Source organism: Gallus gallus, chromosome 1 (genome assembly GCF_016699485.2).
Source record: "Gallus gallus isolate bGalGal1 chromosome 1, bGalGal1.mat.broiler.GRCg7b, whole genome shotgun sequence".
NCBI lineage: Eukaryota > Metazoa > Chordata > Aves > Galliformes > Phasianidae > Gallus > Gallus gallus.
Window position 1 is genome coordinate 7,436,476 of NC_052532.1, and position 21,981 is coordinate 7,458,456.

Consider the following 21,981-nt stretch of genomic DNA (forward strand, 5'->3'; position numbering starts at 1 on the left):
CTGACAGTTGGCTTGCAGCAGATAAAGCTGAGCAATCAGTTAATCATCAAGAAATTGGAATGAAACACCTCATGTATGTTTTAAGCTTGTACTTCTATTACTTACAAGGCTCTTATGAATGTTCCGAGATTTTGAGTAGCTTCTAGATTTACCTTTTCAGTCTTTGACTTAACATGGAATGTTGTGAAGGGATTTACTTCAAAGTAGGTTTGTGGTTAACGCTGTGGGGTTGTTCCAGAGGTCTGCGGAAGCATGGATATAGGGAAAACATTAGTAATACTATTGCTTCCAGACTGAGCTCAGCTGCAGTGAGCTCTCGAGACTCCGCAAGTGGTTTTGGGAGAGCTTAACGGCCTGGCTACAGCCTGACAGCAAATATAACATTTATTAATCACATATGAGATAGAAATACACAGGCATTGTGGTACTAAACCAGCAGCATTGCCCTGAAAAGCAAAACATGAGCAGTAGAAAATAGTCAAGCTAAATGTTATAGCAGTGATCTAATTGAATTTAATGAGTAGAATAATGCCATGTATGATAAATGAGAAAGACACAGTTTGCAATACATCTTGGAAAAGCACCCATTTTACGTGCTAAAAATATCTGATGCACTGATGTCATCTAAAGGATCACTGCAGGGATGAGGGACCAGTACAGCGAAGGAGTCGTGAGCTTTCATAACACACTGCTAAGCAGTTTCCACAGTCTTTGGTCAGGGCTCCTCGGAGCAATGGTGCACCTGGAGTCTTGGAGAAACCCTCCCGTGGAGTGAAAGAACAGCATGTCCATGCCGCGTTGTCTAAGGAGCAGAGCTCATGGAGTGAACTGTCCTGAGTGCCATGGCTTTGAAGATGGAGGTTTCAGGTACACAACAAGGTAGCACATCTGAATGGAGATAGTCAAAGCACGAGAGATAGGTAATGAAGCAGAGACAGTAATGAATTATAAGCACGGATATACCCTCAGGAATATGTTCTGTGGAACAGAGAAGCTTTGGGCCGACCCCAGCCAAGACTTGATCCAACTGTTTCAGTGATTCATGTCCCACAGAAAATGTTGCCCTGAGCCTGGGGCAAAGAGGAGTCAAGCAGATTTGCCCTTCTGGAAATCACAGAGCAAGCTGGGCTGGATCTCCTTGTGTGTTGCTAAAGAAAGAAAAGGAAGGAAATACTTTTTATTAGACATCAGAAGAGTTTCTTATCTCTTCAGGAAGAGAAGTGTTGAGGAGATGGATGACAACAAGTACATATTTCTCCTTTCATCCTTCAGGGAGGTAGTAGTGAATGCCCTCACAGAACTGTTTCCATGAGGCCAACATACATGCAAATTTATAGAGAGAGAGCCATTCTTTTTGGAGATGCTTTATTTTGCAGATAGTCACTTACCTTCCATAGGACGAGATGACTGTTCTGATACAGAGAGGATACGCATTAAATGACACTTTGATTTGAAGGCAAGTGAGCATAGAATTAGGAGTAGTGGAAGAAGGGCATCAGACCAAGAGCGGATGCTTGTGTCACTTTTAGAGAACTTTTAGACATTTTTTAGAAGTAGAGTGTTAATTTCAAAGCCAGCCAGAGCTGTTGATCAATCTAAACTGTTCATTTGCTTTCTTTGACTATTACTTCGTTGGTTTGAGTTGAATTTTACAAACCAGAGAAGTCTCCGGACGAGGAGCCATCTCAGACTAATTGCATTATTGGCAATGCTGTCCGTCACTTGTCTTTCCTCCTTCCTTTTGTACTGTCCCTAATGGAGATACAATGTCAAACCCGAGCAAGAGGTTGAGGCAGGAAATAACCAAAGGTATGAGGCTCTGTGCAGGCTGCAGCTGATTGAAGGAGGCAGCTGCCACTCTTATGTGAGTGCCCAGATAAGTTTGCCACAGAACCCACCACAGTGCGTTTCCACAGCCTCTCTATTCTGCCCCGACACAAGCGTGGGCACACCTCCCCAGGCCGCTCTGCTTAGACCTGCTCGGATCCTTTCACCATCAGTTGTGAGATAATTTCCATTAAGAGAACTATGAAAAAGCGTAGGAGGGCTGTTGCCGCTTCCTCATTGCAGAGAGATTGCGTTCCAGCCTGAGGTAAAGCAGGGCATCACTTCTAATCCATGCCCCTCCAGCCTAGGCTTAAAAACACCCTTAAACTGATTGGCAAGCACTGAGCTCTGCTCTCTGGGGACAGTGACGGGGCCTGAGGGAACTGTGGTTGGAGGGTGAGGGTGTGTTAGGGAAAGGTTCTGCACCAGAGGGTGCGGGCGTGGAACAGACTGCCCAGGGCAGTGGTGATGGCCCCAAGCTACTGGGGTTTAAACTGTGCTCTCAGACATAGGATTTGGATTTTGGGTGGTCGTATGCAGAGCCAGGAGTTGGATTTGAGGATGTTTGTGCGTCCCTTCTAACTCGGGATGTTGCGTGATTCTACGATTCCATGATTCCATGGCATGGAGGTGCAGCCATCAGCCAGGCTGCTCCTGGACGAAAGTCACAGCAATATTCACCTGGCACTGCTTGCTGATCTTCAAAATATTTCCAGTAAGGCGGAATTTAAGCCTATGACTGACTTCTTATCCATTGCTTGAGGTGCTCTCTGGACCTCTCAGGTTTCCCAGGGCACAAAATGGCTACCAATGGACAAAAGCAGTCAATAAGAGCAACAAGAGAGGAACTTCAGAGCCCAGCATCTTTTCACGCTATTTCTCAGCCTGTGTCACAGTGACAAAGACTCAGGCTAACAGGGCAGCAGGATTTACTTCCAGCATGTATGCAGGGAGTCCACACCGCACCCATCCCTTGGGTGAACTTGAGCACCTAAGGAAGAAGTGCTCGAGGCATCCCTGTGCGGCCCTCACAGGCCCTGGTGCCAGCGGCAATGTCGTGCTGTCACCCTCCCATCATATCGTCACTGCCGCCCGAGGCAATCCCTCGCTGCCGCCACTCCAAGCCACTAGGGGGCGCTGTGAGCGCGCTTGGCCTGGGCGGCCAGCGGAAGTGACGGTTTGTTTTCTTACACCACTTCCGGCGCGGAGGTGGCGAAGGAGGCCTTACCGCCATGGATATCCTGAAGCGGGAGATCAGCCGCAAGCGACAGCAGCTGGAAGACAAGGAGCTGGTGGGGGTGAGGCGGGCGGGAGCGGCTCGGAGGACTCGGGGTGGGCGGTGGGGCCGTGGGGACACCGCGGCCTTGTGGACACCGCGGCCTTGGGAACACCGCACTTGATGTCGAGGCCTTGCAGCGTCTTTAGGGTTATTTCGGGGTCGGAAGTAAGGCTCAAGCTGGGTATTAGGAAGAGGTTCCTCACCAAAGGGTGTCGGGCCCTGACACAGGCTTTGCAGGGCAGTGAATCCGAGGTTCTGGAGTTCAGGAAGCGTTTGGAGATCGCCCTCAGACGTAAGGTTTGACTTTAGGCTGCTGCTGTGTGGAGCCAGGAGTTGGACTCGGTGATCCCTGTGGTCTCTTCCATCTCGAGATATTCTGTGATTCTGTGACTGTGCCCGTTTTGATGAAGGGTCTGCGATTCTCTTCCCTCACTACTTACAGGTAGCACTGCTGGGACGGTAGAGGAGTGTGTGTGTGCTTTTGGAGGTGTCTGAGCTTGGATTTCAGTGTTGGTGGTTGATTTGGGGTAGACAGATGAAAAACAGAGAGAGAACCAGGAATCCATATTCATAAATTCACAGAATTATTTGACGGTTTGAGTTTGAAGGGAAAAGATCATCCAGTTCTATCATTCAGCCCCTGCCATGGGCTGATTGCCACCCATCAGCTCAGGCTGCTCAGGGTCCCACCCAACCTGGCCTTGAGCACCTTCAGGGATGGGGCACCTACAGCTTCCCTGGGCAGCTGTGCCAGTGCCTCACCACCCTCAGAGTGGAGGATTTTTTCCTAATATCTAATCTAAATCAGCCTGTTTTTTAGTTTAAAACTATTACCCCTTGACCTTGATGTTAGAGCAAAGGAAATAGTTTAGGGTGATGTTTTAGGATTCAGATGATCTGCATGATCTGCAACAGAAAGGTATTGATTAAACACAGATTGAGAGACTTTCATTTACTTCAGTTTGCTTCTGTTGTCAGTCTGAGAGCAATATTGTGAAGAAGTGGCTTCTCATCACAGTGTGACAGCACAGATCACAGGCTTGTGAGAATGTGCTTGAAAAGGCTTGGATGGCATAGTTAGCAGCTGCTGTGTGCCTGAAGGGTTTTATTAAGCACCTTTTATTTAGTTTGAAAAAGCTTGTTTTGTCTGATATGTTTAAACATGTACTGCAGTCTGGGCCTCATTGTTCACATCTGAAGGAAGCTTTCTGCTAACTGGTGCCATGACCTTACATGACAAAGAGAATGTTGATTTTAAAGGCCTGCTGAACACACTATACTTTCAAGCTTAATGTTGCAAAGTCACTCAGTGTTACTGATTTTCAGAGGTGCTCCCAACTTTGTGTGTGGCACAGTAGCCATGTCTGTGAGGGGATGTAGCTGAATTCACTAAATCAAGTAAGGAGATGTGAGCCTTTTCTGCAGAAGTATTGAAACTTTCAAATGTTAATGGTTTTCCTGTTTTTTAGGGGAATAAGAAATACTTCAAACGCAGTGAGTTAGCTAAAAAAGAAGAGGAGGCCTACTTCCAGAGATGTGGCTACAAGGTATTGTAACTCTTCTTTCAGGAACTTGAATGTTTACCTTGAAGTCTACATTTTATTATCAACAGTATAAATGTTGTTAATGATAATTGTTGTTCTTTGTTCAATCTGTTGATGTTGTACATAAGCCTGTAAATGAGAAGCCACCTGGAGAGGTATGAGTTTCCAAAACCATTTTCAATGCAGGAAAAGATATGCATGATTTACAGCTACTTATGTTTGTGTTATGCTTTGGCTTTTCCTTTTTTTTGTTTGTTTGTTTACTTATTTTGTGGAAAGCATGAAGTGGCTTGGGATCAAAGCTTGTCTCCTTTCTTTTCAGATTGTGCTTTTAGGCATGAACACTGGATCTGATATGGCCACCTCCCCAGAATGGATACACTGTCCATTCAAAATTTTGCCAAAATGTCCAGAAGAAATCAGTATAATGTGGTGCATATTAAAGAGATCTGCCAGCTGTCGTGCTGTGTGTATGTGTTCTTTTGGCCACCAGCCATCCAGCACAGAAAGAGTGCAATGCAGCATTTGTTGTCTTGCTGGCAGAATAATTGAAAACAATTGGGAACTGAAGGTGCATTTGGAAACAAATGAGTGATCTGGAAGGCTTTGCCTGCCTTGTAACATATCAGGGGAAATGTTTCCTGAAATGGAAAGAATGCAGTTTTCTTTGCCATATGTGTGTATGCCTGCCTGCCTGCCTGCCTGCCGGGTTATTGTATGTGTATGTGAGGGGATATGCATTCTCTTTAGTAAGACAGAGATTCACATTCTTGCTTACTGTCCCTGGGCACAAACTGGGACTTTGTTTTCAATTGAACTTTACCCATCCAGTGACTTATTCTGAAACCTTGATCTGTTTGTAAAATATTCAAACATCGGTGCCAAAACAACTTTTGGAATGCTGTTATATAGTCACGGGAATGTGGTCTGTGGATGTAGTCACTCTTCTGAGTGGAAGTGACTGCCTGGTGCTTTTTTACCATTAGTCTGAATTCTTCAGAATTATACACAGCTGTTACAGTGTGCTGTGTTGCTGTGCTGCTACAAAATGGGTTTTGACTGAAAATGTAACCCTGAAAATGGTTTTAAAATAAGTTGCTTTGTTTGGTATGTCTTAGAGCCTCCCAGATTTCTGCATTTGGTTTTTACTACATTAATGAGACGTAAAATACAGACTGATTTCTTTTTTCAATTGAGGTGCTCTTTTGCTTTGTTAGATTTAATAATTATTTGACTTGCTTGAAAAAGAGAGCACTGAAATCAAAATAACTGTGGTAAAAATATCACTTGTAACTTGGAATCCCACTGAGAGAATGGACCAAATCTTTTTCCCTAATGCTACTCTCTCTTTATGTTTGTAAGTTAAAATTTGTACACATCCTTCTGCCATGAGGGCATATTTATATTTACACAGTTCCATATTTTCTATCCTGTATTCCATATTTTCTGTTCCCTCTCCTGCACTGATGGAAGTTTATTTTTGCCCTTCCTTTTATGTGTAAAGCATTGATTTGATTGTCCTTTCCTTGCTTGCTCCAAACACCTGCAACTGTAGGATTGATTTCTGTGTTTGATGGCATGACATTGCATTATAGATTTGTGGCTGAATCTTGTATCTGCAGCCATCGGGGGGATCCCTGTGTGCACATGGAGCAATGCTGGCTTGGAAGAATATAACCTAGTTTTAAAAATCAGTTTAGCACAGTCACCAGACTCTTCAACCTGAATACACACTGGAAATGACAACGTCCTGTCCCATGTGGGGGGAATGCTGCAGAACTGTGTAGGATCAAATAGGATTATTCCCTTTTAGTAAGAACAGAAAGGAAATAAGTTATAATCTGGAGTCTAGGAAAAAACATGATGTGTTTGAGCACTGGAAATGTTTCCTATTATAGGAATGTTAGCCAACATCTGCTCCTGCTATTAGAATTGACAAACGAGCTTACAGAGGGAATCATAGTTATGTGACTGCTGTCTCAAAGTTACTTTGATCAAAGAGGACTCTGCTTGAATCCAGGACCTTCTTTTAGGTTAAAAGAAGCTGTTAATGAGATGATATCTTTTTGGGAAAGTGTAGTTCTCTCTTTTTCTTTTTTTTTTTTAACCTGCAAGAAACTGCATGTGTTTGGCAGGCTTGGTAGGAAGGTGTGCTGCAAGCATCTCTCAAAACCCAGCAGAAAGCCTGCATCCTTGCTGATAGTGCTGAGCTCACTGAAGTTCTAAGTGACAGAAGATCTCAGGCTGGCTGCAAGTATCCGCTCCCTTCTCTGCTCTTAGCTTTTCATTTCTGCCCTTCTACCCATGTATGTATTTGTGCTACTGCCCAGTGAGCTGGATGAGGAGATTGAGTGGGCTGAGAAGAGTCCTTTCGTTTTGTTTGCTGGATTATTTCTCCCATCTGGTTCATCACATAGTGATGTGAATACTTTTGCATCGGTAAAGAGAGTAAGGCAGGGGCAGGAACCGACAGGCACAGAGGGTGAGTTTGCTGTTTTTGGCATCAGTGCTGACACGTGATTGACAAACCTTAGCAGTTGCCCTTTCCAGTTGCAGGTTGCTTCCTGCAACCTCCAGAAGTCAGTCTTTGGTAAATACTGATGCTTTTGAAAGCTTTCATTGCTCTGTGAAATGGACAACAAAAACTCTGAAATAAAGAGATTTATAGTCATATTACCATCTGTATTCCACAGTTCCTGTACGTTTACATTGCTATTGATGTGTAGGTTTATTCTGCTGATGAGTAACTATGTCTGTTACACGTAGGTGCAGCAGCAAGAAGAGGAGGAGAACCCTCTGACTTCAACGAATCCAGTGCTGGAACTTGAACTGGCAGAAGAAAAATTACCAATGACTCTTTCCAGACAAGAGGTAAAATCAGCAGCTATAAGCAAACTACTTCAGTTTGCAGAATATGCATGTGAAATTTCTTGGTAGGACTGTTTTCTGGTGAACTGTACTTCTTATGTCAGGTGATAGCAAATAAAAATTTCCATTGTGCAGTCAGCAATTAGGGGCTGTATTTACTCATCAGGGATCTCCTGTCCACGTGAATGCATCTGGAGGTACAGATGGATGGAGCCTTCTTGTCATGTGAATTTGCACGTAGGTTATATGATGTATTACAGCTTTATCAGATGACCCCCAGAATAGTGTCCTGTTGCTTGGATAATGCTGACAATGGCACGTGGAGCTTTTCAAATCTTTTTTTCCCTCAGCTTCTTTTCTTTGTAGGTTTTTGATATGAAACCAAATTTCAAAACTGAATTTAGGAAACTTGTCTTGATCTCTGTTAGGGGAAAGAAAGTCCTGAAGCTGGAGCAACTGATGGGTTGTTTGTCCTTTTTGAAGATAAGAACACCCGTGTGAATATGAGTTCATAAAACAGATCCGTACAACAAAGCAGCAGAGAAGTAGGAAGTTCAGAAATAAAGTCGAAGTGCAGAATAAAATCTAATCCTGGAAATACTGCAATTAACAGCTGAGATCAATCAGCACGATGTTACAGTTGTCCCTTTACTTTTGCAAAACACTCCGAGCACAGAATGTTTAATGTGGGTTTGGTTGGCTTGTCCTGTCAGTACAGTTAGTTACATGATGGTGTGAGATGAAGTGCAAGCTCTTCTCTTTTTCACCGGTGTTTCATGATGATTCATGTATCAGTAAGCTTATTGCTTGATACACCAAACAAATAATGGTAAATGTAAACAGATTTAACAAGCAGTGCATGCAGTAAGGAACTGGGAAGATAAAGTTTGCTTTTTGTCTTCGCCCATAGCTTTGCAAATCAGCAAAGGGAGGCTGTTATACCTCAGTTACAGCTAGCCTTAAAATAATTATCACATTAGATTATGGGACTTCATATTTACCAAGTGGTAAGGATGAGAATTTCCAGCCAATCTCCCAAATGTGCTGGGACAACATGCAGCCCAGTCAGGAGAGTACTTTATTGCCCATGACAAATGAGAGCGAGTGAGATAACTGTCAAGTTCTTTTGTCACTTTGGAGATGGTATTTAAGCTCTGCCAAGGGGATGATTTTGGTGTATTTGTTTAAACAAGTCAGAGCAGGAAGAAGTTGGGATATACGAAACAGTTTGGGATTTGTGCAAGATTTAGGATGGTAATATTTGGAATGACCTTTCACCGAAGTGCCGTGGGAATTTTGTGTTTGGATTGTAAAGCGTCTAGAACATTTTTCTGCTGCTTAAAATATTGCCATTTCCTCTCCAGTCCTGCCCAGCTTGTTATTTTAAGCTAAGTAAATAAATCCAGCCTTCAGGATTTTATTTTCCTTCCTTCATGAGTTTGTGTAAGGGAATACTCGGATTCTTTTCAGGTTATCAGGAGGTTACGGGAGAGAGGTGAGCCGGTCAGACTGTTTGGAGAAACAGATTATGATGCATTTCAGCGTCTGAGGAAGATAGAAATTTTGGCACCTGAAGTGAACAAGGTAAGACCGGCTGGCTTCTGCTTACTTACTGATGGTGGGGAAACCAGTGAGGAGTGCTTTTAACCTTCTGTGCATGATTGCAACCTGGTGAGTCAGCCAGTTCCACCACAGAAACCTTTTAAGCCTTTTTGCTTGAAAAAGAGGCCTCCAGGTGGCAGTGAAACCCCAGACATGCAGTTGCCTGCTTTGTAACCAGCAGAGAAGACAGTAATTCACTGTTAAAACTAGCCTGTTTCTGGTACATTAATGAATTTTCAAATCCCTCAATTCTAGAGCTGTAACTTCTTACAGGAACTTCACTCCCATTGCTTCCTTTTAATGTAGTCATTGACTCCAGAAATGACTAAAATGTATATGTTCTAGTTTACTGATTTAATCCTTTTGGCTTAACATTGATCAGTTAAATGAGGAGATGCAGTTGGAGTTTGTTCTGTATTTACTATTGATCAAATTTGCAACCCAGCTAAGAGTACGAAGCTGTGGATTTTCTTCCATAATTTATAACAAACTGAATAATTTGACAAACTGTTGCTGGGGCTGCCCAGAAAAAGAGTACTTTTTCCTCTTCAAGTCCTTTCAAAAAGGATAAGTAGATATGAGTTGCTAAAAATAATTTTGCTGACAAAAGTTTCCTCCCTCCCATTGTTATGTATGGTAAAATTATTGATGGCAGTTGTAGAAGTTTTAGGAAGTAGCAAGGTCATAAATTGAATTGTGATGGATTTTTGCATGATATGCTTCAGTCACTGCCATTGCTATGTGTTCCTTGAAAGTGTGGATAATTGGTATAACCAATTTGTGGTTCAGACGTTTTTAAACTAGTAAGTGATTGATAAAAATGTGCCAGAAAGTCATGGATGATGATGGATGAGTGGAAATAACTGCATGTGTATTCTGAGTGGACGGACTACATTTACCTTGGGGTGAGAAATGTCATTCTCTTTTATAGAGCTTTAAATCTTATGTTTCATATTAAGAATGCAGATCCTCTAAGCCAAGTTTCTTTTTCCATTTAAAAGCAGCTCTTAACTTCTAGTATCAGTTTGAAACCATATGAGTAATCTCATGTTTTTTATGGAATTTGGCTTTTCTTAAAAACAGAAGTTGGATGTTCACTGTGACTGTTCTGAACTGGTTTTATCTGCTTTTTTTTAGGGGGGGGAGAGGTTGATTTCCCCCCCCCCTTTTTTCTTTTGGTAAACGAATCATTTATGTTTTCTAGGGCCTGAGGAATGACCTGAAGGCTGCTTTGGATAAGATTGATCAGCAATACTTGAATGAAATTGTAGGTGGCCAAGAAGCAGGAGATGATGACTCACAGAATGACTTGAAAGTCCACGAGGAGAATACTACTATTGAAGAACTGGAGGTATGTGGTGGGTGTGGAGATTTTAGGTGTATCATACTGTTGTATCCTTGTGAGAAAGCTTCAGTATTGTTCAAAGTTACCTAGTTTACAGCACTTAGCTTAGGCAGTTTGAAAAGTCCTTAAATGTGCTGTTTGGAAATGAATACTACTAAGGCTTGAATTGCAGTATAAGTGCCTAGAACCACTTGGTCTTTGCTTACAGCACCTCATCAAAAATGGGGAAAGAGTAGCAGGCAAAATAGTATTCTCCCTGCAGGGGTTTTGAAAGTAAAGAATTAAATGCAAAGCTATTGCCTGATGACAAATTCTGAATCCTTTCCAATGAGTATTTGAGAGGGTGATGAGCTTAGAGCAGATGAATTTTCCTCATACAGGAAAGATGGATTCTCAAAAACAGACACATGGAAAGAGTGTTTAATATGAAGACTTCTGGGGTGAAGAAGTAAAAGTTTGAAGTAGGCAGTTCACAGAAAATACAGAAAGTACTATGAAGGTACGCCCCATAAACAGTGAGGGTGACTGCTGTGCTTTGAAAGAATAGGAAAGTATTTGTGTGGGTACAATACAATACACCTGGTATTTTAGGCTGGTATTTTGAAAAGCACATTAACTTGAGCTAAAGAACTTTACCCTTAATCTTCAAAACTCTTTGCTGAAGTTAATCTTCTTAATGTCCCTTCAAATCAGAAGTAATCTGATTTATGACCAAGAGTTGAAATGAATACGTTGTTATTAGGAGGCAGCCTTGCCTCCCTTCTTAGGGCACTATGGGTTCTGGAATGAAGTAATGACAGTTTTAGAATGGATACCAGTTGTAATAGGGCTGCTTTTATCAAACTGCTAGTTCTCAAAGTATCCCCTTTTTGGGATGGCAGTACAGGCTTGATTTGAACCATGAAAGTAATACTTCATTGGAAAAGTTTGTAAGCTGCATTCTCAATTGCATGCTTCTTTAACTGCGTTCCCTTGCAGAAAAAGGATTGCATTGAATGTTCCACATCTAGGAGACTTAAAAAATACAACACAGTTTGGAAATGTGAGGACAATGGAAAGAAAATATAAATCCAAGTTTATCTACTGGAAAATGTTTCTAAAAATTAATGTTAATGTTAACAGTTCCAAGGTTTTGGCAGGAATGTAGAGCACTGGAGCATGGTGGTGTGCTTTTCTCTTTGTTTTTTGGATTTATTCCCTCAACGTTGCAGTTAAAATTAAATGAACGCCCAAATGCATCAGAGAAATGAAATAACTTCAAAAAAAGAAAGACAGAAATGAGAATTAGGTAAATTGGAGTATTGCGGTCGGTTCTGAGGCCCTCAGCACAAGAAGAACATTGAGCTGTTAGAGTGGATCCAGAGGAGAACCATGGGGATCATCAGCGTGCTGAAGCACCACTCTTGTGAAGGAAGGCTAAGAGAGGTGGGCTTATTTAGCCTGGAAAAGAGAAGGCTGTGGGGAGATCTGTTAGCAGCCTTCCAGCACTTAAAGGGGGCATACAGGAAAGACAGGGAAGGGCAGTTTGTCAGGGAGAGTAGTGGTAGGACAAGGGATAATGGCTTTAAGCTAAAAACAAGGTAGATTTGACTTAGATCTGAGGCAGAAGTTCTTCATTTTGAGGATGCTGACGCACTGGCACTGCTGCCCAGAGAAGCTGTGGATGCCCCATCCCTGGAGGTGATGAAGGCCAGGTTGGATGGGGCCCTGGGCAGCCTGAGCTGGTGGAAAGTGTCCCTGCCTGTGGTAGGGGGTTGGAACTGGATGATCTTCATGGTTCCTTCCAACCTAAACCATTCTGTGATCAGAATGGGGATCTCAAAAATGCAGCGCACCTACAGTTTCCCTTAATTCAGTGCTGTTAGACAGCTGCTAATTATACCAATGATTCTATAGTTAACCAGTGAAAAATCACTGTTCTATTGACTGCTCAGAAATAATCATCTTGCCTTTTGACTTGAATGTTTTTAGTAGATTAATGAGTCTCATTAACATATGATAGCTGTTTCTTTCTTTCAGTTTCCCACCTAATGTGTAGGTTTACTGGTAGAACTTACTGTAGTTCACATCGCAGTGAAGCTTATTCTGCTGTGGTGGTGGCAAGTATCTACATAATGTGGAAATCTTTGTCTTTTGACTCCTATTCCAGGCTTTGGGAGAGTCCTTAGGACGGGGTGATGATCACTATGACATGGATATTATCACAAAATTCTTGAAGGTAACGCACTCTCATAGCTGAATTATCCTGTAGCTGTGCCATACCTTTTACTATCATGCAGATACGTTCAGTGAGCTTCCACCTGCTTGGGGAGGTAAACTTTCATTGTGCTGAAGATATTTTGGCATTTTTGTAATGCTTGATACCCCACTGCCTTGCTTAACAGAAGTAGTGACTACTGTGAGCTCTTGGGAGAGGAGAGCAGCCTTCTTCAAAATCTGGTTCTGCTTTTCCAGGCAAAACAGCTATGATTTTGACTTCCATATGATAACTGAGGCAGTTGAATGTAGTTCCTTCTATCTACCACTACTGCATTTAAAACTCCCGAAGAGTCTCCACCTGCTCCTTCTCAGAAGTTGTTCTGAAACAACTGTATCATCTTCATAGGTTTCTTTTAATGACCCTCTCCTCCTTGGCAGTGCTGATAGGTCTGCTGTTTCCTGGTATTCCATGTACACTGTTTTTTGCTCACACTCCCACCTCCTCCACAAGATTTTGTCTTAGGATAGCTTTTCCTACCCCCCTCTGCTTGTACTGCTGAAAGAGGCTTTTTGCCTCGTGGATTTGGTTTTCTCCAAGAAAAGATTCGTTTTGCTGTGTTCGTTTAAACCGCTGTTCCATCTGCTTTGGCATTGCAGTCGCTAGATGGCAGTAGGACACAAATTTGCTTGTTCCCTGTGCAGTTTCTTCTTGGAGTTTGGGCGAAGGAGCTGAATGCCAGAGAGGACTATGTGAAGCGGGGAGTGCAGGGAAAGCTGAACAGTGCCACTCAGAAGCAGACAGAGTCCTACCTGAGGCCGCTCTTCAGAAAGCTTCGGAAAAGGGTGAGTCACTTCTAAATGTCACTGTCCTCTAAGGCTTATTTTAATTGCTTCTGTCAGAGCACCCAGTTGTTAATGTCCTTTCTGAAGGTAACGTTATTTCAGCTGAAGGTGAGAGGATGAATGAGGTGTTCAGGGTTTCTATGACCAGAGCCCGTGATTCCCAGTTTTGACCTTTTTATCTTGACCCATGAGTTCTTCTGCTTACATACTGCTTTTCCAGGTGCTGCTTCGTGTATCACCTGTTCATTGGGTTGCCAACGTGATATAAAATAGGGATTGTGTTTTGCACTTTGCCGTGAGCTACAAGGTGTAACCGCTTCACCTCTCTTGCTTCAGATCCTTCATTTAAATAAGGAAGGTGTTTTCCTTCATTGAAGTCCTGAAGCTAGGGAAGGTACTCATCTTTGTATAAATGCTGAGTAGGGTGATTTTCCTGAGCTGCATATTCTGATGTAAAGCTGTTTGTTCTCTTTTTTCCTCCCGTAGACACTTCCTGCAGACATCAAAGAATCAATAACAGATATTATTAAATTCATGTTGCAAAGAGAATATGTGAAGGTACGTTTGTTTGCTCTCTTCCAGCGTGTTTAGGCTGTCTGGTTCTGATAGATTGAAGTTACACGTGAACATTTTCCATTTTGCATTTTAAAGACATGTAGCTGGAAAGACACCCAACATATATTCAAATGAAATGAGAACTGGCTGTTAACGGTTGGGCTTCAGACAGTGCGTGATCCACAGTTTGTCAGAAGCATTTCTGAGGTTGGTGAAACTGCAGAGCTTTAAACCCCCATAGGATTTCAGTCAAAGATGGTTCCGTTGCAGAGGAGTAGTGAGTTGGAAACCTGATATTGAAAGGTTAAATCACAGAATTGTAGGGGTTGGAAAGGACCTCCAGAGATCATTGAGTCCAACCCCCTGCCAATGCAGGCTCCCTACATCAGGTTGCACGGGTAGGCATCCAAATGGGTCTTGAATGCCTCCAGAGAAGGAGAGGGATGTTGATTAATTAATTAGCTATTAGGGGAATTGAGTGACTGAATATGAGACACTGTCCCTTTCTTTGGCCATACTCATGTTAGCTGGCCTGTTAAGATCAAGATAAGTTAATGAAAAGGTTTTTGGACAAAGTCTGCTTACTGAAGGAGGCAGAAGTACTCTGGCACTTGAGATGAAAGGCAGCATTAGCTTTTGTTTGTAGCTGCCTCAAGAAATGGAACTCAAATAGTGACAGTGTTTGCTTAAGCAGCCAGTGTATGCAGAAGTTCACCTTTGTTTTGCCTTTGGTCTTCTAGTATTTCTTATTGGATTCCCGAGGACTTGGGGTAATTTGTCTAGTAAGCAAGGAAACCTGCTTTTGTGATTGAAAAATCGTCAGATGCCCTCAGGCATGTTTAATCTAAATCATTTTAAAGTAGAACTAAAAGTGTGGGATGTATGATGGTAGGGTTTTGTTTGGGAGCCTTGTTTTTTCTTTGGCTATCATCATTATGCTGAAATTCCCTTTCCAGTGCCTTCCCAACGCAATAGTGAGTGTGCAGGAATGCAGCATATCTCCTCAGTAAATCAGCTCCGCTGCTCTGTCTCACAGGTGCTTGGCTGTATGTAAACTTCACAGACTGATTTAGGGGAAGGCTGAGTACACATTTGGAAGCTGTCTTGTTTTGTTGTTTGTTTTTAACGAGGCTAACGAACCTTTTGCTTTTAAAGATCCTCATACCATTTTCCGTTTTGCTTCTGAAGAGATTTGTCTCTTTCTGCATCGTGCTGTCTTGTATGCTTATATGTTTGGTGTTTTCTCCTTTGTGCAGCCTACTAAATGCTGTCAGCCCCAAATTGTTACTGCTTTCTTAGATGACGTGATTTCAAAACTCATGTTTTTAAAGAAACTTGTGATAGCAGGCAAAGAGCAGAATGCAACCTGCCTACTCAACCTTGATTAACCCTTTTGTGACATTCTTCAAAGGGTCTTTAATTGTGTGCTCTCATACAGTGCTTCATTACAGAACCACATATCAGTCAGCAAATAGATATTTGACTGAGGCTGCTGAGATGCTGCCTCCTGTAGGTGAAGGCAAAGTCCTGTCCCTTCTTCAAGTTTGCTCCCAGCTCTCTTTCTGCACCCCCACTTACTCACATCCCAATTTGTGCCAGTGCCAAATGTGAGGAAGCTGCACCCACTGGTCACACTTGCTACTTCTGATTGTGTAGTCTCTGAATGGGAGATGGTAAATGAACTCTTTATCAGTGAGCTTTCTGGCTGCCTGCTAACAGGGAGAGGAATGTCCTGCGCCAAGTGGTTCTTGAAGCTGTGTTCCTGTGATTGCATGTGGTTTTTTCCCCTTTGTTTCCTGGTTTTCACTCACTGTGCTGCTTTTTTAAGCTCTATCATCTGTGCCTTTCTCCCTTTCTTTGTGTTTGTCTTCCCTTCATGTTTTATTCCCTTTCTTCCTCTGGGCCTGTGTCTGCTTCAGCTCTATATTAAGAAATGGGGTCTGCTCTCTTGATGGTGAAATTGCAGATTCATTCAGTGCTGCTACTCCATTCATAAACATTGTTATAAATGTGCTCCTTTGACCCAGTTTTTAGGGGATCTGGCTCTCAGCCTCTTTGGAAGCTAGCTGCTCTCCCTCAACGCTCCCTGATTTAGTCTGTAACCACAATAGAAAAGGTGGTACAGGTGAGCACAGCAGAACAGCTTATGGGAACCTGAACAGGCTGCATTGAAGACATCAGATGCCCTTCCTGCTGTTAAGTGTGCCTAAACTGTATTCCTTCAGGCGAACGATGCCTATCTCCAGATGGCTATTGGGAACGCGCCGTGGCCCATTGGTGTCACTATGGTTGGCATCCACGCTCGAACGGGTCGTGAAAAGATTTTCTCCAAGCACGTCGCCCACGTTCTCAATGATGAAACTCAAAGGAAGTACATTCAGGTAACACTGACTTTGGAAATCCAACCATCTGGGTTTGGGAATTAAGGGCTCTTTGAGAAATGTTAGTTTTGTAGTGATAAGTGATGTGGTTAAAGAGTCCCAGAAACAGTCGGTTGCCTTATTTTGAGTCAGAGTACAATGTCCATTTAATAGATGGAGAGGGTCCAGAGGAGGGCCACTAAGATGGTCAGAGGGCTGGAGCACCTCTCCTATGAGGAAAGGTTGGGGGAACTGGGATTGTTTAGCTTGGAGAACAGAAGGCTCCAGGGAGACCTCATTGTGGCCTTCCTGTACTTGAAGGGAGCGTATAAACAGGAGGGGGAACGGCTGTTTACGAGGGTGGAGAGTGATAGGGCAAGGGGGAATGGTTTTCAACTGAGACAGGGGAGGTTTAGGTTGGATATTAGGAGGAAGTTTTTCACACAAAGGGTGGTGACACACTGGAACAGGTTGCCTAAGGAGGCTGTGGATGCCCCATCACTGGAGGCATTCAAGGCCAGGCTGGATGTGGCTCTGGGCAGCCTGGTGTGGTGGTTGGCAACCCTGCACATAGCAGGGGGTTGAAACTCGATGATCATTGTGGTCCTTTTCAACCCAGGCTATTCTTTGATTCTTTGGAGCTGGGTCTGCGTGCTCTTCAGTCTCATGGTTTTTTTCACATCTTAGTGCTTGTGATCCTGTATTAGCACCAACTGCAAACACACACAGGGATTCGGTGCCTCATCTCTCCTCACACGGTGAGATGTGTTTGCCTTTTGCCAGTTGCAGTCTCGTCGACATAAGGCCCTCCTGGTTGAACTCTGAAGCCTGAGGGTGGCATTGTGGAGCTTGGAGCTGTCAGGAGGGGTTTATACAGACACCTTCCTGCTGCAGCTCAGTGACTCCCACTGCAACTTCTGCAGATGCCTGCAAGCAGATGGCTTGCAAAATACAACTTCCTCCTTTGTCTTGACTCTCTTTTGGGGATCCAAGTATAACCTTTGATTTCAACTATAGTTTTTAATATCATAACCTGAGGAAATATTGTGAAGTCAGAGGGAGCTCCAGACATTTGCAGAGCCAACAGATGCAATCGTTCTGTTGTAAGATGGTACGTGGATTGCATATCTTCAGAGACAGATTGCACTTTATTTTATTACTTGCTTGTCATTATCTGATGGATGAAGTAGCTTATGTGTGGTGCCTTTCGATCTCTTAACCTACCTGGAAGATGCAACTTGTATGGCTTTTCCCTTTGTGCATTTTGTTTCTCTGTAGAGATACTTCTGAAGTACACAACTTACTGATGGGCCAATACAAAGTTGGCTTTAACTTCTTGTTCTTCTTGATTTTAAATACAAGGTCTTCTTTAGCTGATCTGGTTCAAACTGGATGACGTAGAGTATTCTCTCTGCTCACAGCACTGAAATCGGGATCCTGTACAGTGAGCTTGCAACCATGACATCTCAGACAATGAGTCTTTATGGCTGTAGGATATGTTTTCCAGATTCATGCTGGCACTGAAAATACCAAAGCATCTTCTGTCGAATTGTTTTCCTTTACAGTTAAATGTTGAAGATCTAATGACAGGCGCATCGCTTTCTGCTGTTACAGTGTCATTGCCACTTCATGCTACCACCACAGCAGTTTTCCTCCCTCTTTGTTAGTCCTGTGTGTGGGACTTACAGAGAATAATAATGATATTTCTGTCATGTTGGTTTTTGGCAATCAGTGTCTTGAAAGAACTGAAGCGAAAAGTCCACGTTCTGCATTTTTCTTCCACTGCAGTGGGATCAAGTGGGGTAATGCTGTGGGAAGGGATGACACCTCTGCTCTCAAAAAAGGATTGTTTTTTTCCTGCTCAGTTTTTCAGCTTGTTTTGGTATCAGAAATCATTTTTTGCTCTTGAGAATTACTTAACATCTTAATTTTCAGGGTTATTGTACATATAGCTCATTGTAATGGTATTGCTTTCTGCCTTGGTGGAGAAGAGAGCTTAAAGTATTACTGTGGTTCTTCACCGTGAATCTATCATTAAGAATGAAACCTATAATCTCTCCAGTTAATTTATGAACTCCTTTAGTATTGGAAATCATAGAACCTTACGACCATCTAGAATAGAAAAGACTTCCAGGAACACCACATCCAACCTGATCTGCAGAGTCCCATCACCACCCACGTCCCTCAGGGCCATGTCCACACATCTCTAAAACACATCCAAGGATGGAGACCTTGGGTAGCCACCTCCCCAGGTAGCCAATGCCTGACCACCCTTTCCATGAAGGAATTCTACCTGATGTCCAGGCCATGAGCCATTGGCCTTCTTGGCCATCTGGGCACACTGCTGGTTGCGTGCAGCTGCTGTGACCGGCACCCCCAGGTCCTTCTCTACTGGGCAGCTTCCCATGGCTCTTTCCCAGGCCTGTGTTGCTGTGTGGGGTTGGTGGGAGCCAAATGCAGCATCCAGCATTTAGCCTTGTTGAATATATTTGTAGTGATTAGCGCTTTTCAGAGAGAATTGTCAATGAAACTTAAAATAACGGAATACCAACTCAATAAAGAAAAGAAACAAAATAGCAGCCATTTGCTTTTAATTCTTCTTGTTAAGCTGAGAAGTAAAAATAGGCTGTGTGACAGCTGCAGTTTTATGAGAGAATTGTCTTTGTTTTGTTCATTCCTATAGGGGCTGAAGAGGCTGATGACCATTTGCCAGAAGCACTTCCCGACAGACCCATCAAAATGTGTGGAGTACAATGCTTTGTAAGGCTCTGAGTGACCAAGCGGGCCTCACGTTTTGATCTCCAGGACTCAGAGAGCACTGAAGAGATGGAGCAGTTTGTGCTTTACACCGACAGAAACTGTGGGTGGGCTTTGCAAGAAAGCATAAAGCAGGATTCTCTACGGCTTCCTTTAAACAAGCCCCACTTGGGTAGATTTCTTTTTAAATCTATGCTTTACACTGAACAGATCCCGTCTTCAGCACAGGGCTTTGTAAGGGTGGGATGGCCATGACCAGAGGCCGCTGACTGTGACCCTCACTTCTACTTCAGTTTACTGTTCACAACGCTGTGCAGTCTGATCTGAACCTCTCTGTTCTATCTCGGAGCTGTAGGTGAGACTCAGCCCTGTGCAGAGGGCACGTGGAGTTTGTTGGCCACTTTTCCACTGGAGGCTGATGTGGGAAAATGATTGGAGGGGAAGCAGTCCATTTTCCATCTTGTTATTTCTGTAAATAGGAAGGTTTGAATGGCAAATCTTTCTTGTGGTATTTATCGGGGAAGAAGAAGTTTATATATTTCTGAGCTGAAAAATACATCCAGTTTCAGTGGAAAGAGTTTTTGCTCTTCAGTACAACTGATTTGACTTTTTTTTGTTGTTGTTTTATAATGACATTTTTAATATAAACCTCCTGGTCTTGGGGGAGGTAACCTTATGGCTCCTGGGGCTTCCAAATCCCATTTTTATACATCTGGAGACAATTCCAGTCTGCCGGGCCTTGCAGAGAACATAATTAGGACCTCCCATGACCAGGTACAGCCTTTGTGGCAGCCACAGATCCGTTCTGTTGATGTTGAATTTCTTCTTGAGCTGTTGGTGCCCTCGTGTGCAGGGGTTTAGATCAGGTGTGCACAGCGAGGTACGATGCTGGGGCTGTGCTGGCTTGGCTTACCTCAGGGAGCTTCCCCAGGTTCCTCTGGAGGCTCCGCGTTCTGAAGGGCTGCTTTGGACTTCCAGGTCCTTCAGTGTGGTGCTTCTGACCCCAACAAAAATGTCAAGAGCTGAAACAGTTTAGAAGTAATAAAAATGAGGCTGACGAGATCTAAGTGGAGCCTGGGGGGGCCTTTGGGAAACAGAGGGGGGTTTGTGGGGAGAAGCTGGGCAGATGTTGAGAGCGTGGAAGAGTTTCATTAACAGCGGCGTCGGGGGATTTCTTCTGCAGTGTACAGAGAGCATTATTACAACAGAAAACATTTGTAACACCACAACTTCATCCCTCTCCCCACCCAGATGATTTCCTGAGCTGTTTCTAAATCTTTACCCTGACCTTCGTTTTGAACTCCTTAAATAATTGAGATACAGTCTTGTCTTCGTGGAGAAGAGCTATAATTTCCCTGGAAAGTGCAATGAGAGCTGTGGGGTGGTTTGGGGAGCACTGTAACGTTGGCTTTAGTGGGAACTGGATTCCTTAGGGCAGCCATAATAGCGTTAGATAGATTTTTCCTTCCCGCTTTAGAGCTAATTATTGAGGAGCCATTTAATGGTACCCTGAGTACTGTTTTGAATGGGGATGAGCCTCCTGTAGGGATGTGAATTTGGGCCTGGAATGCTTCAGTCTAATCAAGCTTGAGGAATGCAATTTAAGCAGCGTGCCTCCTTGCTGACAGCCCCTGAAATACAGCCGCCTTGGCTGAATGGCTCCCATGGCGGAAGAGCTTTATCCCCTTGCAATGCATGGAATGGTGCTGCATGTGGAACCAAGAAACCAAAGTACTTTCTCACGGTATATCTATGTAAGAGCTTCCAGCTGCCCGGCGCGTGAAAGCCAGCTTCGGTCCCCAGGAGGATCACAAGAGGAACACTGTCATGGTAACTGCTTCTCGGCGTTGCTCTGAGGCTCTCTGCAGCTGGATGGCCCCCCGTTACAGCTACCAGACCGTGCTCCAGTCCTTAATAACGCCTCTTATCAAAAAGAAGTGTAAGGATGAGTGGGTGTGGTGCAGCTGTCCGACTGTTGGACAGTTCTTGTGGGGATGGCGTGTTTCGGTTCAGAGATTCAGACTTTCCCCCCTGGACTTCTGCAGATGTTTATTTCTGATAACTGCTGTGTTAGCTGGAAATAATTTGGTGCAATCCGATGTCTTGGGGTGAAGTCATGCATTCACCACAGAAATGTCAGGAGTGCTTTTAGGACTTCAGTGGGTTAGTGGGCGTGGTGGGATGGGCTGATGGTTGGGCCGGTGGTCTTTTCCAACCTGAATGATTCTGATTTATTTTGACCGAGAAATGGGGTTCCTGTAATGCTAGTTGCCATTCAGTCTCCATGGTAGATCCAGTCAACCGAAGCTGAGCTTGGTTGAGATAGAGACAGTTTCTAACGTTGCTGGAAGCGGTGACAGCGCTACATGTGGGTTGCCTGACCCGCATCCTGGCAGCACAGTGTGAGCTGTCAGCATCACCGCTCCCGTCTGTGTCCCCGCTGGGGGAAGCACCACGACGGGCGGGGAGATGCGGGGGAAGCGATGCCATGAAACTCCTGGAGCTGCTGCTCTGCCTTGGAGGAGAGCATTGTGGTGCCCCCGCTCTTGCAGTAATGCCACGCCAATCCCCAGAGCTAGGGTGATGTCTGACAGTTTTAGCATTGCCATCTTGCCCTGTCCCAACCCAACAGGGGTTTGCTACAGAAGTTTGTCCCCCACGAATGACACCGGATGAGGGTCAGGGTGCTTTCCTGGCTCAACCCGCTTTGGTGCAGCTGAGGACTCCCTGTGGCACAGAGAGGTTCTGGTGGTAAGGAGCCTCCCAAGCAGACACTGCAGGGTCCCGTGCAACGGGGGGAAG

At 43.9% G+C, this 21,981-nt stretch overlaps 1 protein-coding gene across 5 annotated transcripts; it reads left to right on the forward strand.

The window, feature by feature from the left end:
- Positions 1 to 3,027: 3,027 nt before the first annotated feature.
- PRPF18 (pre-mRNA processing factor 18) lies at positions 3,028 to 20,241 on the forward strand. 5 transcript variants are annotated; one of them, XM_004937491.5, is made up of 11 exons: positions 3,028 to 3,125; positions 4,576 to 4,653; positions 4,779 to 4,805; positions 7,417 to 7,521; positions 8,989 to 9,102; positions 10,325 to 10,471; positions 12,615 to 12,683; positions 13,367 to 13,507; positions 13,994 to 14,065; positions 16,288 to 16,443; positions 19,106 to 20,241. In XM_004937491.5, exons 1-11 carry the CDS (start codon positions 3,060 to 3,062, stop codon positions 19,184 to 19,186), a joined length of 1,056 nt encoding a protein of 351 aa, XP_004937548.2. In that variant the 5' UTR covers positions 3,028 to 3,059; the 3' UTR covers positions 19,187 to 20,241. The 5 variants fall into 5 exon arrangements, with proteins under 5 accessions (XP_004937548.2, XP_046765272.1, XP_040510682.1 ...); XM_046909316.1 differs by lacking the exon at positions 4,779 to 4,805 and having other exon boundaries at positions 3,028 to 3,548; XM_040654748.2 differs by lacking the exon at positions 16,288 to 16,443.
- The last annotated feature ends 1,740 nt before the right edge of the window (positions 20,242 to 21,981 follow it).

Bases quoted from the DNA above. Each gene is read 5' to 3' on its own strand.
- PRPF18 (XM_004937491.5), top strand. From the start codon at position 3,060: ATGGATATCCTGAAGCGGGAGATCAGCCGCAAGCGACAGCAGCTGGAA. The intron at 9,103-10,324 runs GTAAGACCGGCT...TATGTTTTCTAG, and splicing joins TGGCACCTGAAGTGAACAAG to GGCCTGAGGAATGACCTGAA. The intron at 10,472-12,614 runs GTATGTGGTGGG...CTCCTATTCCAG, and splicing joins CTACTATTGAAGAACTGGAG to GCTTTGGGAGAGTCCTTAGG.